The following is an 18,309-nucleotide window of genomic DNA, read 5'->3' on the forward strand; positions in this document are numbered from 1 at the left end:
CTGGATCTCGACCTTCCTGGCAGGTGTCAGCAAGAGCTGGTGGTGGTTCAGATGCACTGGGGAGCGCTGGGCACCCCTTCTACCCAGCATGTGCCCAAGCAGCTCCCAAAAGCCAGGCCTGAGGCTATGGGACAGGAGTTGGCAACCAGCCTCACCCATGAGCCCCAGGTGGTTTCATGAGCCTCACCACTGCCCAGAGGCCATGGGGATGGGCACCCTAGGGCACCCAGGGCATGGGTGCTACCACACCCAGAGGAAGGGAGGGCAAAGTCTGCTGGCACCATGCAAGGCTACCCCAATGCTAGTTTGATGTGCCTCTCCCTCCCACACTGGCCACAGACCTCTGTGCCCTGCAGTGCTCAGCTGGGCTGTCCTTTCTGCCCACCAACCCTGGACACAGCACTGACGCACAGTAGGGTGGCAGGCGGAGGTGGCAGAGGCACCCACACAGCTCACATCCAACAGTGCCACGTACCCCTGCTTGTGCCCCCAGCTGCTTCCTGGCTCAGCCCTGCCAGGGAGGCACCACGGGGCTGATAAGATCATGGAGATGCCAGCACAGCCAGGGCTCCCCTGGCCAGCCAGTCCCCCACAGCTACCTGAGAGCAACAGGAAAGGGGCAATGAGGGGCACCCCCAGTCAGGGGCTTTGGGTGCTTGCAAAGACACGTGCCTATGTGCCGGGTGGGCAAGCCTCATCAGAGCCAGCCCTGCTTGCAGCAGTCGGGCCAGAGTCTCAGCAAACTCAGGCAACTGGGGGCACAGGTACCCTGCAGCAGCTCAGCCCCTGCTTCCCTGCCCACCTCCCCAGCCCTGCCTGCCTGAATGCCTTTGCCAGGGCAAAGTACCCATTCGCTGATTCGCCCTGGGCACCATCCCAAGGGGACGCCAAGGAGAAGCACCTTTGCCCAAGATGTCCAAGGGCTGTGAGCATGATGTGGAGGGAGGACACCCCTGGGTCATCTGGGCACCCGGGTGCCAGCAGGGCGGCCTCGGAGGGGAAGGAGTGCTAAACATGGGGCTAAAATTGCAGGTGGGGGAGATACCGGGAGAGATATGCTATCTTGGGGGCAGAGGGCTGGGAACACGGAGGACAGAGGGTGAAGGGTGCCCAGGCGGTGCCTCTGGGAGCCCACAGTGTAGGCATCACCTCTCCAGCGATGAAGGATTTTGGGGAGGGGTTGGAGTGTGTGCCAAAGTCCTGCCCTGCGGCTGTGGGCTCAGCTGGGCTCCTCCACCGCCGGGGGGGGGGCTGCGGGGTGGCACCTCCTCAGCCACAGCCTGGACACGGCATTCCAAACCGAGCACAGCGGAGCTCATCAGCACCGCAACCGCGAGCGGAGCTGCAACCCGCCCCAGCTCCAGCCCCCGCCCCCCGCTGTGCCACCGCCCGGTGTCCCCCCGGTGCCCGGTGCCGGCCGCACTCACCAGGGTCTGCTCATACTGCAGCGCCCGCTGCGCCTCGCTCTCGGTGGCCATGGTGCCGCCGCTGCCGCCGCTCCTGGCCGTGCCGGTGCCGCGGCGGCGGCGGCTCCTCCCGGGCAGCGCGGGGCGGGCCCGGGGCACTGCCCGGGGGAGGGACCGGCCGCGCTCCGCCTCCGCCGGCAGCACCGGCACCCAGCGCCGAGCACCCCGCGCCGGGCAGCGTGCCTCTGCCCGTTCCACCCGTGCCTTTGCCTACGGGCTTCCCAGCGGAGGATGGCACCCGCGGGCAGCCGATGGGTGGCTAAAAGCTGGCATGGGGTGACCGCCGGTACATGGGACACACTGCTCCCTCTTCCCACGGGCACAAGGGCCTGGCGTGGGGCTAACACTGGTCCCTGCTTCCCCGTCGTTTCTCCCCGGTGGGATGTGGACATCAGGGCAGGGAGGACAGCGCTGGGGGCACCACGGGCAGGCAGCCCCCAGGCTCATGGCCGTGCCTGGCTTGGGATCAGATTGGGGTGGCAGAGTGCCTGGAGGTCTTGGCACTGATGGCGCAGGGGGTCCGTAGATGCCCATTCGTGACAGGGCACTTTGACACACCAGAGTTATCCCCAAAGCTGGCAGAGAGCTCATCCTTACCGTGGTGCTGCTCAATGTTCCGTGACTGCCAGCCCCATGAAAGGCAGATGGGCTCCACTCTTCACTGCCGAAATCGCGGGGCAGCAACAGCTCAGCCCGCTCTGGAGGGTCACACGGGCAGAGTTTGACACCGTCGGTCCTTGGGCAAGGTGCTCCGGCATGGCCGGCTGGCTGCCGGGACCTCTGTCTCCCTGCACCGCGGGCTCAGTGGCAGCTGGCAGACCCGAGCTCACCCTCTGCCATGCCCTGGGGCACGGCACCTTCGTGGCAAGAACTGAATGCAGGGAAAGACGGAGCTGTGGCACTGCTGGACTGGTGCTGTAGGACCAGGAACAGACTAGTTCTTGGCGCCCGGGTGCCACCCTCCGGTTTGACGTTGGCACCCCTAAGAATGGGTAATGATAGCCAGGCTGGGGGTTGGGATAAGTCCTGCGCCAGCCTGGGAGGGTTCATTGCCGGACATGAGCCAGTTTGTGGCAGGGAGGTGATAAAATGGGCTGCCCACTCATTGTGTCCTTGGGCACAGAGATCCCTCCTTGCCTGTCAGCTCCAGGCTGAGCCAGGATGCTCACCCAGAGGGGCAGCCCTGTGCCAGGACACATGCTTTGTCCGCTGCTGGGGGTATGTCCTGATGTGGGCCACCAGCATGCTGCAAGGCCACCGTGGGTGCTGCGACCCTGCTGGCACAGACACCCAGGTAGCTGTGGGCATGCCCAGGGCAGGACACCCGGATCAGCACCCAGGACTCTGTGCCAGTCTAGTGTGCCCCAGTGTCATCCTTCTGTTGCCATACCATTAGCCCAGTGTTGCCTCTGGTGCAGACCCAGTACAATCTAACACTGTCCCACAATGGTGTTGGTATTATGCCAGTATGCCTCAATACTGTCCAGCAGAGACCAGTGTTACTTTCCCTACAGCTCTGGCACTGTTCCGGTATAGCCCAGTATAGCTCTGGTGCTGTCCCAGTTTCCAAGTCTGTCCAAGTTTTCCTGTACTCCACAGTGATGTCCCCAAAGGTGCCCCAGTCCCCTGCACTGAGGACAGAAGGGCAAGTGGCAGCACTGCAACTTCCACGGGCCCCATGAGCCACGTGAGGTCTTAGTCCAGTGTGGCTGTACTGGGGTGACTGGGGAGCGCTGCCCCAGCATGTGTGCTGGCATAGGTACGGGTGGCTGTGTGGCACACCCAGCCCTGGGCACTCTGTTTGCTGTGGGCAGGCGCCCCTGTAGGTGGCAGCTGACTCAGGGCCTCATGCTGGGCTCTTCATGCCAGCACGGAGGTGTGAGGTACAGAGCCCAGCTGTCCCTGAGCCAGCACACACCGGCACCCGGCCCTGCATCCACAGCCTCCACCGTGGGCACTGGATCCTGCTCTGATCCTCTCCAGTGCCACCTTACAAGCGCCACCCCTGGTGGCTCCAGTCTTGCACTGGCTCCCAGACCCATGTTCCCCAGTTTCCCCTCCCAAATTATGCATCCCCAAACTCAGCAAGGCCTGCAAATCCCACTGGAGCCCAGCGTGGGATGCAGCCCTGCTGCTGCTGCTAGAGAAAGAGGCAGGGAGCCAGGTGGGCAGTATCTCTGCTTTTAATAAATACATCAGGACCCCCGTCCATGGGCACCATAAATTACGTGATGAGCCCGGCCAAGCCGGGGGGGGGGGGGGGGGGGGGGGGCAGAGGGAGACGGGGTCTGGAGGGATTTTACACTATGTACAAGGCAGGCACCATGCCCACTGCGCCCACTGGCTGAGGGGGCTTGAAACGGGAGGGCAGTGGGTGCCTCCACCAGCCCAGCCACTGCCCAGGGGCGTGAGAAGGCACCCGTGGCCAGGCCAGGAAGGGGTGCCCAGGCTGGGTGCCTGGCTGTGTCCACCCTGCTGTGCTCCTCTGTGCCCCCTGCCCTGCATGGGGGCGATGGGCAGCCAGGACCCCCCCACAGCCACCCAGCCTCACTGTATGCTCGCCCCACTCTGGGCAGCAGTCACTGCTCAGCGGCTCCATGCCTCTGCCCTGGCATCATGAACCTTCTCCCGTGCATCCACGGGGGCATCTGGGGCTGCAGGGGAGGGGAAAGTGGGGCTGAGAGATGGGCATGGCAGGTGCCAGGAGGGCATTTGGGTTGGTCACAGCCCTGGCTCAGCACCAAGGGAGCTGGGAAGGTGCAGAGGCCACCACAGGGTGTCTGGGGGAGCAGTGGCACTCACCGTGGCACTTGGCACAGCAGGGGTTGTCCCTTCTGGCAGGGCTGGTGCAGGCAGCTGGTGGGCACTCCTGGCGCTGGCAGTGTGTCTCCCCTGACTGTGGGGCAGAAAGAGGGTCTGAGCATGGGGATTCGGTGGCTGGCGGCTTCTCAGGATGTAGCTACCCTGGACTGGTCTCCCCTCCCCAAAGTACTGTGGACTGGCACAGGGGCTCCTTCCCCTCCTGCCACTCACCACACACCAGCACAGGATACACTTCATTTCTCCAAAGGGGGGCACGGAGGGATGCCAGCTCTCATTGTTGAGGTACCAGCGGCGCCCAAAGCGGCATGCCCGTGGCCCATCTGCCTGCATGGTGTCAGCCAGCTCAGGGACACTCTTCTCTGGGGCTGCAGGGAAGAGCACAGGGAAGCTGCCAGGCCTCGTGGCGCTGCCAGGCCTCGTGGCACTGCCAGTGGTGGCATGCAGGGGCTGTGCTGGGAGACCATAGAGCAGGAGGGGGTGCAGGTACCTGGGCACTGCTTGCAGCAGTCGGAGGGGCTGACACGCACAGGGTTGGCACAGGTGAGCCGAGGGCACTGCACCTTCTCGCAGTGTACTTCACCCGTGGTGCCCTGCAGGGAGTACACTGAGGCAGTCAACACAAGACCATCTCCCTGGTTTGAGACCCTGCTACAATGACCAGTAGCTGTGGGCACCCATGGGTCCTGGAGCAGCTCTGCCACCAGACCAGGCTGTGAGGCAAGGGGGGAGCTGGGACTAGCACTTACCTTGCAGGTGCAGATGGCACATTTGATGAGGCCAAAGGGGGGCACAACAGGGTGCCAGCGGGTGCCAGAGCCTCGCCAAGTCTTGTCCCCATCGAAGTAGCAGCCTGGGAGAGGAAGAGAAGAAATAAGAAGAGGTGGGCACAGCCCTCTTGGAGATGCCAGGGAGGCCAGAAGGGGAGAGCAGCCCCCTCAGCCCATGCCTGCTAGAACTCACCCTCACTACTGTCCCGTGCCCGCTCCAGCTTCAGCTCCTCCTGCCCAGTCTTCTTCTCTGCAAGGAAAGATTGAGCAAGGCCATTAGGTGCACACAGTGACAGCAGCAGAGGCTCAGAGAGGGACTCCCCACCTTGCTCCCACAGGGAAGCCCCTGCTCCCCCAGCCCCCTGGCCTGGGACCCCCTATGCCCCAGGTACCTTCGCAGATGGGGCAGCACAGATCCTCGGGGTGCAGCTGGCGGGTACAGTTGAGGGGCTGGCACAGGATGGGGTCGCAAATCACCGTGCGCTTCTGGGGGCAGCAGGTCAGTGCTTGTCACAGGGGACACTACTGACAGTGATGCATCGTCCCCCCCAGCATGCACCCCTAGCCCATACCTGGCAGCTGCAGATGGAGCACTTCTTGTCATAGTCAGGTGCCCATTGAGTGCCGTGTGCCCGGTGCTGCCCCTCAAAGAAGCAGGAGTTGGGGTCCTTCTTCAGCTGCTCCAGATCCCTGGTCTTGGTGTCCTCGGGGAGCTCGGCCTCCCCCAGGGCTTCCCCAGGGGCCAGGCGCGTCCCTCCATGGCACTGGTTGGGGATGTGCACCTGGAGAGAGGCAACAGGGTTGGCACTGCCTGGGGATCCTCTTTCCTTACCAATGCCCAGATGTCCTCCATGGACAGGGCTGGTGGAAGAAGCACCCATGACCACAGTACACATCACACTGGGCTGCTGGGACCATTCCACAGCATGGCCTCCTTCCTGTGCCCTTCCCACACCGCTCCAGGCAGTACCATCCATCTGGGGACCGCAGGCAGTGGTGGGGATGGGGACAGATGTGTGTGATGTGGACCTGTGCAGATGAGGACCTACCCGTCCTCGCATTTCTCCATTAGGGTGGGCTTTGGTGCTGACTTGCAGGAAAGCAGTGCCCTGTGCCAGGTGCTGCAGCAGGTCAGCATCCAGGTCCTTCACCACCCCCTGAGCCTGCCAGCGTGAGAGAGGCGCCAGAGGGAAGCACGTGAGGGCTGGCCTGGCCCCCACCATGGAGCTCCCCAGCCAGGTGCCCGCCTCACCTCGGTGCTGTAGAAACCCTTGAGCAGGCGCTTGTGCTGGTGGGGCCGGGTGCCCATCTCACCCAGCTCAGCCACACCATGGAGATGGGCACTGATGGTGCCATCGGCTGGGCGGCCCATCCCCGCCACCGAGATCTCGTAGTGCAGGTGGCAGTGCTCATCCAGCGAGAGCCAGGCATGCCCCGCTGCACCACTGCCCACCGGGGGGGACACCAGCTGTCCAGCCAGCACCACGGGCATCTCTGCGCACAGACAGGAGCCATGGGAGGCAGCAGGGTGTGGGGGCTGCCCCACTGCCCCCTGTTACCACCCTCAGTGCTCCCCAGTACCTGTGTAGCGGATGAGCAGCCCACTGTAGGGCAAGGAGATGACTTGGCCCCGCAGCTCACCCTCTGCCCAGTCCTTGGTGGCCACGTTGAGGAAGAGCTCATTCTGCAGCAGCATGTGGGCATCGCGGGCACTGGGGTTCTGCCAGGTGCCCCAGGCCTGGCACCACAGGAAACCACACAGGTTGGGATGGGGACTTATCCAAAGTTCCCGTGTTAACCCTCCAGTGCCACTCAGTGCTCACCAGCCCGTCCTTGTAGCTGGGTGTCATATCAAACAGGATGTTCCTCTTGCTCTTCCGCCGGGGTTTGGTCTCCAGCGTGATGCCCACCACCTCACTGGCAGTGCCCACCACCTGCACCTGTGGGCAGGATGCTGAGGAGCAGTGCCAGAGATGCCTCCTGGGATCCCCCCGGAAGGACACAAGTGCCCCAACCTACCTGGTACTCCAGGGTGCCATTTTCATGCAGTGCCAGCTTGGCCGAGCCTGCAGCCCCTGTCTTGGTTGGCAGCAAGGCGTCTGCTCCACACAGCACACTTTGTATGGCTTCAACCCAGGGAGAGAGGCACAGGGCAGGGGAGAAGGTTGGCATGCGGGCCATAGGCAATCCTCCTGTGCCCTAGGGTGCCTGCCCCATGCTCACTGTCACAGCTGCGGCGTGTGGTGATGGTGCCTGCCAGCTGGCGTGCATGCTGGCCCTCTGTCTCAGCCACGATGCGGAGTTGCCCCTGCACCAACCACTGCAGCTCACGGGCAGAGAGCTCGCTCAGTACCTCCGCAAAGTCAGGGTCCTGCCAGGGGCAGTCACAGTGCCACGGCTCAGCCCTGGCACGGAGGGCACTGTGGCTGCCAGGGCAATATGGGGGAACAGAGGGCTTTACCTCCACGGTAATGTTGGCATGGACCTCCCGCAGTGTCTGGCCCTGGTGCAGGATCCGCACTCGCAGCGGAACCGAGGGGGATTCTGGCCATGGCGGAGGGGGTTAGACCCACTGGATGGGGCCTGTGACCTCTGTCCCTCTGCCCCCCAAACCCACCCTCTGTGTCCACCACCACCAAACCCCAGCACCCAATCCCCACTGTCCTGCATGACTGGACACTGCACACACAGTGACCCCCACCATTCCTCTCTGCACTCTTCAAACCCTTGGACAACCCACATCCTAAATCCATCCTTCTGCATACTGATCTCCCATTCCATATGCCTTTCGGCATCCCCTGGCCCCATGGCCCCCCATAGGTACGCACCACACACCCCAACCAGTGCAGATCCTTAATCATGCAACAACCTCTATGAACACCTCACCCCTACCTCTACCATGCACAGCCCCTATAACAACCCTGAGCCCTACACGTAGCCCAAGCACCCACCCTGACTCCTGCACCCCAAGCTACATCCATGCCATGGACTTCCCAGCATTACTCAGCACCCCCTGCCCCCAGCAGTGCAAGGACCCGCAAGGTGCTTGTGCCCACCCTCACCCCCGGCACCAGGCTCCAGCAGTCCCCGGGCCATGAGGATGAAGTGCAGGTTGTTCTCTGCGTCACTCAGTGTCAGCATGGCCATGCCCCCAGCACCCAGGTGTGTGGGGTCCGATGAGGTCAGGATGGCACTGAACGTCTCTGTGTGGGGAGAGGAGGTGTGAGAGGCATCATGATGGGCACCCACCCGCTGGGCAGGCGGGAGCAGGACTGACCAGCAAAGAGCGCCCGGTGCTTGATGATCTGCCCATGGACCTCTCCAGAGGGCTGTGTACGGGTGACAAGGGACACACGGAGCTGCTCCCCCCTCAGCAGCTGGACGTTGGCCTTGGACACTGTCCTCCACATCCCGCAGAGCTGTGGGTGACGGCAGGGCTGGGCAGCGGCTGGGGCCACCGCATACCCAGGGAGGGAGAGGAAGGGGTACCGTGCCCTGTGCCCTCCCTTCCCCTCTCACCATGCCATCCTCGGAGGTAGCGGTCTTCTGCACGGGGTGTTCGAACAACACATTGCCCTCAGGGTCACTGAAACGCACCCGGCTCGGCCGCCCCAGCCTGCAGGCACACAGGGGATGAGCAAGGACCTCCTGCCCGGCCCCGTGTCCCCTGGCACCACCCTCCCTCAGCACTGGGCACAGGGATGCATCGGGGAGGGCACACTAAAAGATATGGGGTGGGCAAGAGAAGGGTGACATCCCCCCGTGGGGTCCCAAGCGCCATGCTCTGCCAGTCCACACCCAGCCGGCCATCCCGCCGGGTGCCAACTCGGCACTGGTCCCTGGGCTCCCCTGCTCCGGAGCGGTGCCAGAGCTGCTTGGGGCAGGAGCGGGGTGCCCACCGGGAACGGCGGCAGAGCAGGACCCGCCAGCAGCCGAGCGCTTGGGCCCGGCTGTAAATTAGGAGCATTTTCGGCTCCGTTTGGCTCCCCCGGTTGGAGCTGGAAATTAGTCACCACTTTACTATGCAAAGGGGCCTGGAAGCAAGAAGAGCAGAAGAAACTGGAGCAGGAAGGAGGAAGGGAGGGAGAGGAGCGGCTCGGCTGCCGCCGGGCATCGGGCGAGGGCACAGTGAGGATGGGGGATCCCGGCGGCAGAGCCTGCTGCGCGGCACAGCGCCTCTGCTCCGCGGCGCCCGCGTCCTCCATGGAGCCCTGGAGCCGTTCCCATTTGTTCACGCTCCAGACCTGGAGGCGAAGGGGTGAGGCCCGGCCGGCGCCGTGGGTGTGCCGAAATCCCGGCTGCTCGCCCAGGCTGGACCCCCAGCACACCGACCCCTCCCCAGATCTCTCACCCTGCCAGTGCAAGGCTGTGGCACTGCAGGGGGAGGTCGGAAGGGAAACTGAGGCACAAGCACTGCTGCATCCCCCCCTTTTCTGGGCGGTGGGTGCCCGCTGTGATGGCCTGGGCAGAGAACAGGGAGCAGGCAGGACTCACCGCCCATAGCTGATGGAGAAGAGCAGGTAGGAGCGCAGCAGGGTGAAGCGAGCCTTGGCCACTGCACTGGACGTCCGGTGCCACAGCTCTGGGCCACCACTCGTCAGCAAGGCCACGAACTCTGGTGAGCAGATGTTGATGACAGTGGGGAGCACGGGGGGGGGGGAAGGGGTGCCCACACTACTGCTGCCTGCCTGGGTGGGCAACTCACCTGTGCGGGCATCATCACGGGCCAGCCCCTCAGAGCTGACATAGGAGCGGTCATTGTAGGGCTTGTCCAGGTCATCCTCCTTGTCCTGGAAGTACTCAAAGGTGTCGAGGGCAAGTGCAGGACTCTTCTCTGGGGGTCCTGGCAAAGCTGGCATGAGATGAGCACAGGGGGAGACCACTGCACCACGCTCCTTGTGCCCAAGAGCTCAGAGGGGGGAGGCAGTAATACCCCCTCCAAAGACAGACTGAGATGTGTCCTGTGAATCACCATGGGGCTCTGAGCTTGCATGTGGGGGCATACTGGGCACAGGCAGATGGACAGGCAGGATGTTGAGCCCTAAGCACCCTTCTGACACCCCTTCCAGGGTGGTGTGGGGACAGCTGTTCCCACCAGGGTTTCCACATGACCACCACCTTGCAAGCATCCCGCAGGGCAATGACAACCTCCATAACAAAGCAAGCAGCCCTTTTTGGAAGTGTGCGTGCAGTGCCCCCTTCCCCAACCCACGGGGAACCCTCCTGCAGGGAGGCAGCCGCTGGCCTCACCTTTGGGGCAGGTGTGGCAGCAGTGCCCGGGCAGCAGCGTGGCCCGTGGGCAGGCGGGCACCGGGCAGTCCTGCTTCATGTTCTTGCAGTTCACTTTTCCTGCCGGCTTCCCTCGGCGGTTCCTCTGCTGCGGGAAAAGCCCGGGAGAGTCGTGTCAATGTCTGCCCCCCCCCGGCCAACTTGGATACCCCATCCCAGCCCATCTGGAGCCCCCGCGGGCAGCACGGACACCTTGCGCAGCCCCCAGCTGCCTGAACGGCAGCCAAGCCCGGGCCCCCTCCCCACGGCCCCCAGCCCCTTGCCCAGCTGTGCATGGCCCCTCCAGCCCCGGCCCCTGGGGGCTGTTCGGAGGGAAGGAGGGGGCCGGGGCCCATCCCCGAGGAGGTGGAGGAGGAATGAAGCCTGATCCTTTAAACCCCCTTCTTCCCCCTGCTGCCGCGGGGGAGGACATCCAGGTGTCCGGCTGGCTGGAGGGATCCCCGCTTCCCTTCTCCGTGAGGAGGGGCTGTATTGGATGAAGGGGTAGAAAACTCCCCCTCTTCCAGTTCCCTCCCAGCAGGGCCGGGTCCTGGAGGAATCTCCCTCGGGAAGGGGGGTACAAGGGCACTCACCGGCTCGCAGTGGCAGATAACGCAGCGCATGACCCCGAAGGGCTCCCCCAGGTCCGGGTGCCACGTCTCCTCCAGGTCATAGAAGTGACCCCCGAAGGCGCAGCCTGCGGAGACCCCACCGCCACCACCACCGTCGCCCCCGTCACCTCTGGGCCGCTGATACCCCCCTGCCGCAGCCCCGGACAGCTGCCGGCACCGCCCCGCCGCCCGCTGGGCACGGCGACCGCTCCCGATCCCGCTCCCGGTGCCGCTCCCGACCACCCGGGAAACCCGGAGCGGGATGCGCGATGCAAGAAAAGGGGAGGAAAGGGAGGTGCAGGCATGCGGTGCAAGGACGCGGGTGCGGGTGGCAGGAAGGGGGTGGACGAAGCGAGACATACGAAGGGGGGCGCGACAGCGGCTTGGTACAGGACGGGGGGTGGCTGGAGCGGAGGAGGGAATGGGGTCTCCTACCTGCCGCCCCTCCGGGGGGCAGCGGGTCCGTGTCAGGCCGGATGGGCAGGGCGAGCTTGGGGCGGGCGGCGCGGCCGGGCAGCAGCAGGAGCAGGGCGAGCAGCAGGAGCAGCGCGGCGCGCATCGTGCCGGTCGGCCGGGGCGGGCAGGCGGCCGGGGGCGGGGAGGGGGGGCCGGGCGCTGCCGGGTGCTGCCGCCGCCTCTGCCCGACCGCCGGCTCCGGCTCCGCTTTATAGGCGGCGGCATGGGCAAGCGGGAGCTGCGAGCCCTGTGCAAACAAAGGCCCCGCTAATGAGGCGCAGGCAGCGACCGGTCGGGGGGGGACGAGCCCCCGCCGCGATCTGAACCCCCGCCTCGGGCACAGAACCCGCCGGGCATGGGCCATCCCACGGCACCCCGGGGGGCGCAGCTGCCCCGCCGGGCACTGGGTAACCTCCATCGGGGTGTCCTGGGGACCCCCCCATCCACTGCCCCCCTCCCCCTGTCTTGGAGTACCCCAGGGTGCAGAGCATCTCCCCTCACATGCCAGCCCCAGGGCACGTGAGGGATGCCTTTATCCACATCCTCTGAGGGATGCCTTCATCCACATACCCTCCTGCAGGGCACGGGGCACACCCAGGAGCTGGGCATCTTGAGAACACCCAACCGTGCAATCCACATAACACCCCGGGACACAGGACACTGTGGAGACACCGCTATCCACATTCCTTCCACAGAGCTCAGGGTGTTCCGGGGCACTGGACTTCCTGGGCATGCCCCCATGCATATGAACCACTAGGGAGTCCCTCATCCACATAAGCCTCCTTGGTAACAAGGCATCTGTGGGGCACCCTCATTCAAATGCTCCCCTCCTCAATCCATATACTCTTCCCTAGCATGGGGCATGTTCTGGGCACAGGGCATCCCGGGGCCTTCCCATCCATATAGCACTCCCAGGGCTTGTAGGGCCCCCAAGGCATGGGACAGCCTGGGGACTCCTCCATCCATTTGGCCCATTCTCAGACCACTTGGCACTCCAGGACATGGGGCGCTGCAGGGCACTGTCCATCCACACTGTTCCCTGTGGCACATGGACCCCCTGCAGACCTCTCCCATGCAGCCAGCCTTTCCTCAGGACATAAAGATCCTCCATGCTCAGCAGCCCTGAGCATAGGTCCCTGAAGCATGCTGCACCCCTCCAACCCACACTGCATTCTGCAAAGTCGCATGCACCCCACAACTTGTGCCCTCGAAACCCCTAAATCCCTCTGGCTGATGTCCATCCTGGGCAGAGGAAGGCTTCAGGGCAGGACCCTGGGCTGCTGCCCACCAGTGACAGTGGCTGCAGTGGGACAGGAGCCTGGGTGCCTGGGTTACCTTGCCTGGGGAAGGGAGGGGGCAGCTGTGGAAGAGGCTGAGAGAGCAGCACCCAGCACCAGTCCTGCTCATCACCCACATGTGCCTGAGCTGGCGAAGATGGCGGGCAGTGAGTGCACACCATAGAAAAGCCTGGGGAGAGCATCATCCAGCTGAGGAAACTGAGGCACACACTGTTAGGAGGAGGCCGTTGTGTGCCAGCCGTGTCCCTGCCTTGAGACCTCCACTGAGGGTGGCAGGGACGGGTGGCGGGTGCATGGCGAGCAGGCGCCCCCGGAGGGGAAGGCACATGGGGAAGGGAGGAGGGGGAAACGCAGAGCTGCCAAAATCAACTCCGGGCGGTACAAACACCCGGCCAGCTGCGCAGTGTAGCTAGGGAAACACGGCACAGCTGGAGCACAACAAGCCCCTGCCTCCCTAGAAGGCTCCTCCTGGGCCTCCCCATGGCCCAGCAAGCAGCTGGGGTGGGTTGCAGCCCACCGCCCCGTGCCCCCAGTCAGCCCACATGGAGCTGCCTATCTCCAGCTTGGTCGCAGCTGCCCCATCCTGTTCCCTGCCCCTGTTTGGCACGGATCCCTGAGCAGTGGGCACCTCTCCAGCAAGGGCAGCGGGGCTGTGGGGCCTTGGCCATGCTGGGGATCTGCCCATGGCAGGAGCTGGTGCTGGCAGGAGGCAGTGAGGAGCAGATGGTCTTCCCCCAGTGGGATGGCCCACGGCATTGCCAGGGCTGGGACACTGCCAGGGCCTCAGGCATCCCCTGGGCATGGCAATGCCCAATGCTCTGGTGCTTCCAAGAACTTTCTGCACATGGGGACCATGCCTGATAGCATGGTACCCCCTGGCCCCGTGCCCTCCCTGCTGTCCCCTGCAGTGCCACTGACCTGTCCCGGCTTCTCTCTCCCAGCGTTCCCGCGGGCCTGGGATCCGGCAGCGCAGTGGGCAGGGGAAGACTGGGTTCTCCGAGGCCGTGCCAGCGTCACAGCACGGTGTCCACTGCGGCACGGCAGCGGCCCTGAGGGACGGCGGGACGTGAGCAGGGCCGAGCAGGGAGGAGGCGGGCGACGGTTCCCGGACGCTCTGCCGGTGCCAGGAATCTGTTGCTGGCTCCGCGAACCCAGAGCTCGTCACAGTCTCCTGGCTCGGCTGCGGGACTCGGGGAAGCAGGGAAGCGGCAGGGGAAGCTCCCTCCCCTTTCCCAGGGAAAGGAAGGAGAGACAGGGAACCCGCCTGTCTGCAGTCCTCGGCATGGGGGAAACTGAGGCACAGGGTGGCAGCGTGAGGGAAAGGGGGGCTGTGAGGGTGGTCTGGCACTGCCGGGCTGGGATAGGGGTGGTATGCTGGCACAGGGCCTGGCAGTGCAGGAGGGCAGCCCTGCTCAGGGAGGGGGTATTGCCACTGCAACGGGGGCACGCCGACAGAGGTGAAATGGATAAAGGGATGTCCCAGCCGTGCCTGGGCGTCCCTCATCCGCAGCTCTGGCTGCCCCTGGACATGCCATGGGGTGCCTCCATGTGAGGGCAGAGGGTGGCTTGACAGAACCTCGGGGGTCTCTGGGCTGGTGGGGAGGAGGATGGCGCCGGCACTTGGGAAAGGGTCTGGGTCCCAGCAGCTGCTTCCCAGCACCAGCACATGTGTGCCGGCAGCACCCTGCACAAAGGCGGCTCTGAGGCACTCCAGAGCCAGGCCTGGCACCAGCACATCCCCAACAGGGCTGCCGGCTGTGGGCAGCTGGAACCACATGGGGATGGAGCTGGCTGGCCATGGGCAGCCCCGACCACCCTGCCAGGCACCCACACCCTTCAGCACCTCTACCAGAGCAGGCACCCAGCTTGTCCTTGGGTGGGGTGATGGTGTCCCCTGTGAGTGCCACCCTAGCACAGAACGGGTGGGACTTCCTGATGACACCCTCCAGGTGGCCACCAGGGCCACCAGGACTTTGTGGGCATATGCCCTGTCCAACAGCAAGGGTCCTGTGGGCCACGGTGCCAGGGCCGTGCTTGGCGTGCGGGTGTCACAGAGGCCCTCGCCAGCCTCCTGCCCCACGCAGCTCCCTATTGTCTGGCCTCATTAGCTGCTGCCTGCTTGCGGCTTTGAACATGAGCAGGGCTCCAGCGGCAGGAAGGAGCCTCTGCTGCCCGGCGATGGGGTCGAGGCAAAACCGCACACCTCGGGCCCCTTCCCACCGCCTCCCAGGCACCCCAGCAGCCATGAGCCAAGAGCCAGGAAGGCGCAAGGGGCACTCCCTCTTGCCAAAACGAGCCCCCCTCGACCGACCCAGGGTGCAGAGAGCCATCAGCTTCCCCAAAGCTTTGAGCTGATCGCGGCTTGCACCGTGACTAATCCCCCCCAGCCTCGCACACACGCGGCAGGGTGGGGGGGGGTGTGTGGGGGGGGGCTGTCGTAATGGGTGGAAATATCTCATAATTCACGTTGGACACGGGGATTACAGTCGTTCCAGCAATATTTGCACAACTGGTAGGCGGCTTGCAGCACTGGGCTGCCCCAGACAAAAGCCAGGGGGGTCTGGGGATGGAGGGGGTTTTGGGGGTGGCAGGTACAGGGATGGGGATGCAGTTTGGGGGAGTGACGGAGGACGTGGAAAGCGGCTGTTTTCTGTCTGCGAACACATGGACTTTATTATGGAGGGTGCATTGCTGGCATGACGGGGATGGTTGGGGCTCTTGTCTTCATCCTGCACTGCTGCAGCAGGCACAGCTCAGGGAGCAGGATGGAGACCCCAAAACAGCCTTGTCTGCCATGCCATGCAGATCCTGGCTTTGTCCTGGAGTACCATACCTGCTTCTAGCACTCGTCAACTCTATAGAGCTCCCTGCTTATAGGAGCACCCAAATGTGCTGGTATTCCCTTGGCCCCAAATGTCTCCTCTTCCCCTTGCTGTGGGGCAACCCCAGCAGGGGGAAGGTGGGGGGCATGCAGGGCATGGAGGGCTGTGTTTGGCATGGGGATTAGCAAACTCCCAGAGTGATGGTGGTCTCCCCCCTCCCCACCGGACATGCAGGCAAATATTTGTGCCCAGACTTCGCAGGACAGCGAGAAGGAATTTCATTCTTGCGCCCACCTGCGGCTCGGCCGCCTGGCATTAACCCATTCACCACCCCGCGGGATGGAGGCAGAGGGCTGAGGTGCCCTCCCAGGACCCCCTGTGACCCTCACTGGGGTGGGGAGCTCAGCTGAGGAGCAGGATAGGAGAAGGTGACACAATGGGGTCACCCCAAACTCCAGCAGAGCCACTGGCACAAGCTGAAAGGGAGCAGATGCAGGGTTCGCCCATGGGCATCCTCTGGACAATACCTAGGGCTTTGTGCTGGGTACCGGGCAGCGTGTAGCCTGCTGGGAATTAGGAAAGATGGGGAAAACCCTGCCAGCCTTCACCCCGTGAGCTGCAGCACCCCGGCCAAGGTGGCCTTTGCAAGCCCATATGCCCAGCAGCACCGTGGGACGGGCTGGCAGGGAGCAGAGCGTGATGCGGAGGGCATGGGGAGCGGGATCTGACCACGGATGTTTATTGGCAATATGCAAACGTGAAATGGCCCGGAGGGGTCAGGAGACACCCAGCCCCCGGAGCTTCCCTCACCCAGGGAGCGGACCGGCAGGGGTAGAGGGTCCCCCGCTGCCTGGCTCCCCCACAATCCTGCTGTGCTCTTTTCCCCCGTCCCGGGGACAGCTGTGCCCTGAGCAAACGGGGCTGTTTGCTCATGCCGGGATTAGCTGCTTGCTTTGTTCCTTTGACTTTCTCTTCCCTTTATGCCGGACCCTTTTATGGGGGCTTCAAAGGGGGCTGAGACACACACCCCCCCCGTCCCTGGAAGCCCAGGTTTGCTTCCCATGACCCCCCCCCCCCCCCGCCTTGCACTGACATCCCTGAGGGTGCCCACCGAGCACATCTGGGTGGCCTGTGGGTCAGCAGCTGTGCCACACGTCGCTCCGTCCCCCCCCCTTCTGCTTGGCACCTCCGGCTACCGTCAGCACCTTGGCGAAGTGGGTGCAAACAGCCGCCCCCCCGCAGTGGGATTCCCGGCACTTTGCACCCTGTAAGGAGAGGTGGGAAACTTGGCACCAGGATCTGGCCAGCTGCACAGCCCCGCAGCCCCCCCTCCCCCCCAGCTTCCTGCCCCCTGCCAGATACCTGCTCACCTCTGCCAGAACCTCCATGCCACACCGAGCTCTCTGACCCTCACTCACTATCCCCACTCCCCTTCCCTCCACAGCATGCAGCATCTCTGGATTTTGCTGTGGGAAACAAAGTGGACCAGCAGCAGGGGCTCCTCCCACATCCCCTTCTGTCTGCCTGCTGTGGTCAGCAAACACTGGCAATGCCCTTCTCAGCAGAGGAATACCAGGTTGCCCACAGGAACAGGCTCCTGCTGCCCACCAGCTTCTGGCATGACTGAAAAAGAGCATTTTGAAGTAAAGGGGCTGCTGAAGGCAGTTTAATTGCCTTGGTGCCCACTGGTGTCCAGCAGACTTCCAGTTTCCAGCAGCTGTCTGGTTTCCCTCGATGAATTCATTTGCCTAGTGATGAGGACAAGTAGGGAGTGCAGTGCACTGCAGCCCTCCAGCCTGTCATCATCAATGGCTTTGTGCCCTGGGAAGGATACGGACCTGTGCATGGCAGGGACTGACACGGGGCCAGTGGCAGGAGCAAGGCCAGCACTGTCGGAGGGGCTGAGGGTGCTGTCAGGCGTGTTTGCAGCTTGTCACGTCCGCAGAGACGAGGCATGGCTGAGCAGGGGAAGCCTGGCCGCGTTTGACCCCGGTGCTCATGGCTCCTGCCAGCCGTGCCCCACATGAGCCAGGCTGCCAGCCTCATCCCTGGAGACACAGCACCTGCTGGACCCCCGTCTGGGCACCCCGTGACCTGCAAGGTGGGCTCTGGGGGCTGAGCAGGGCATGGGGCAGGCGGAGCGGGGCTGAGGTGTTTACTCCAACTGTTGTCACCCGGCCAGGCGCTGCCGGGAACGGCTGGCCACAGGGACAGGGGTGGGAGCGTGCAAGAGCAGTGGTGTGAGAAGGAAGCACAAGGCTGCAGGGAGACTGGGAGCTAGAGGACATCAGCTGGAGGGGTCCTCCGCCAAAGGGAAGCATGTGGAGGGCTGCCTGGCTCCCAGAGTTATCTGTGCGTGCATCCTGACATGTGCCGCAGGAAGTGTGCGTGCACATGGGGAGTGTTTATATGTGTGCTATTTGGGCACACACATGCATGTATACACAGGTATGGGTGTGTGCATCCCCCACCCCAGCAGCCAGGGTGCTCTAGGGCAGGGGCTGGGTTTGCCAGGGGGGATGTGACAGCCATGCCAGGGCCTGGTGCTGGACAGACCCCCAGTGCTTCTCTTACACAGGAAGGGGGTATCTGTGGGTACTTCACCCATCCACAGCCAGTATGTCTTGTGAAACAGCCCCAGGGACCACGTGCCAGACAAACCCCTGGACTCCATCACCTTCCCTGGCTCGGAGGGGTCCCCATGCACCACAGCCACACCACAGATCTCCAGGATCCTGAGTTACCCCTAGGTGCTGGATGCAGGGAACAGAGCCCACCTCTGGCCAAGGTTCACTGGG

General features: G+C 64.0%; 2 protein-coding genes across 9 annotated transcripts in view; both read right to left on the reverse strand.

The window, feature by feature from the left end:
• The window catches only part of CLCN2 (chloride voltage-gated channel 2), an 82,844-nt gene that overhangs the window by 10,315 nt on the left and 54,220 nt on the right, over positions 1-18,309 (reverse strand). The window contains exons 1-2 of one of the 3 annotated variants that reach the window (XM_061452379.1): positions 2,297-3,445; positions 2,064-2,164 (exon numbers count right to left, since the gene is read on the reverse strand). In XM_061452379.1, coding sequence (XP_061308363.1) covers positions 2,064-2,164; positions 2,297-2,516 — 321 coding nt within the window. In that variant the 5' untranslated portion in view covers positions 2,517-3,445. Of the gene's footprint in view, positions 1-1,427; positions 1,488-2,063; positions 2,165-2,296; positions 3,446-18,309 lie in introns of those variants that run through there. The other 2 variants (XM_061452380.1, XM_061452381.1) reach the window with 2 other exon arrangements.
• CHRD (chordin) lies at positions 3,892-13,742 on the reverse strand. 6 transcript variants are annotated; one of them, XM_061452373.1, is made up of 24 exons: positions 13,608-13,742; positions 11,371-11,638; positions 10,918-11,021; positions 10,307-10,433; positions 9,762-9,899; positions 9,551-9,671; positions 8,576-8,672; positions 8,334-8,475; positions 8,119-8,259; positions 7,518-7,600; positions 7,280-7,427; positions 7,076-7,182; positions 6,880-6,996; positions 6,638-6,794; positions 6,309-6,550; positions 6,106-6,219; positions 5,629-5,838; positions 5,449-5,542; positions 5,250-5,306; positions 5,036-5,139; positions 4,777-4,879; positions 4,500-4,654; positions 4,269-4,362; positions 3,892-4,120 (listed from the first exon to the last, which is right to left on the reverse strand). In XM_061452373.1, the coding sequence occupies exons 2-24, from the start codon at positions 11,492-11,494 to the stop codon at positions 4,053-4,055; spliced, it is 2,847 nt and encodes a 948-aa protein (XP_061308357.1). In that variant the 5' UTR covers positions 11,495-11,638; positions 13,608-13,742; the 3' UTR covers positions 3,892-4,052. The 6 variants fall into 6 exon arrangements, with proteins under 6 accessions (XP_061308357.1, XP_061308356.1, XP_061308355.1 ...); XM_061452372.1 differs by having other exon boundaries at positions 9,762-9,908; XM_061452371.1 differs by having other exon boundaries at positions 8,113-8,259; positions 9,762-9,908.

This window comes from Pezoporus flaviventris, unplaced genomic scaffold (assembly GCF_033815535.1).
Source record: "Pezoporus flaviventris isolate CSIRO_AGI_PZ_B2104156 unplaced genomic scaffold, CSIRO_AGI_Pfla_v1 ptg000013l, whole genome shotgun sequence".
Lineage (NCBI taxonomy): Eukaryota > Metazoa > Chordata > Aves > Psittaciformes > Psittacidae > Pezoporus > Pezoporus flaviventris.

What these genes read in the sequence shown, in the direction of transcription:
- CHRD (XM_061452367.1), bottom strand. Translation starts at nt 11,295, where the DNA reads ATGTCTCGCTTCGTCCACCCCCTTCCTGCCACCCGCACCCGCGTCCTT. An exon ending in GCTCCATCTGCAGCTGCCAG is followed by an intron (nt 5,543 to 5,628) that starts GTATGGGCTAGG and finishes TGCTGCCCCCAG; the next exon opens with AAGCGCACGGTGATTTGCGA. An exon ending in GTGCTGCCCCATCTGCGAAG is followed by an intron (nt 5,307 to 5,448) that starts GTACCTGGGGCA and finishes CTTTCCTTGCAG; the next exon opens with AGAAGAAGACTGGGCAGGAG.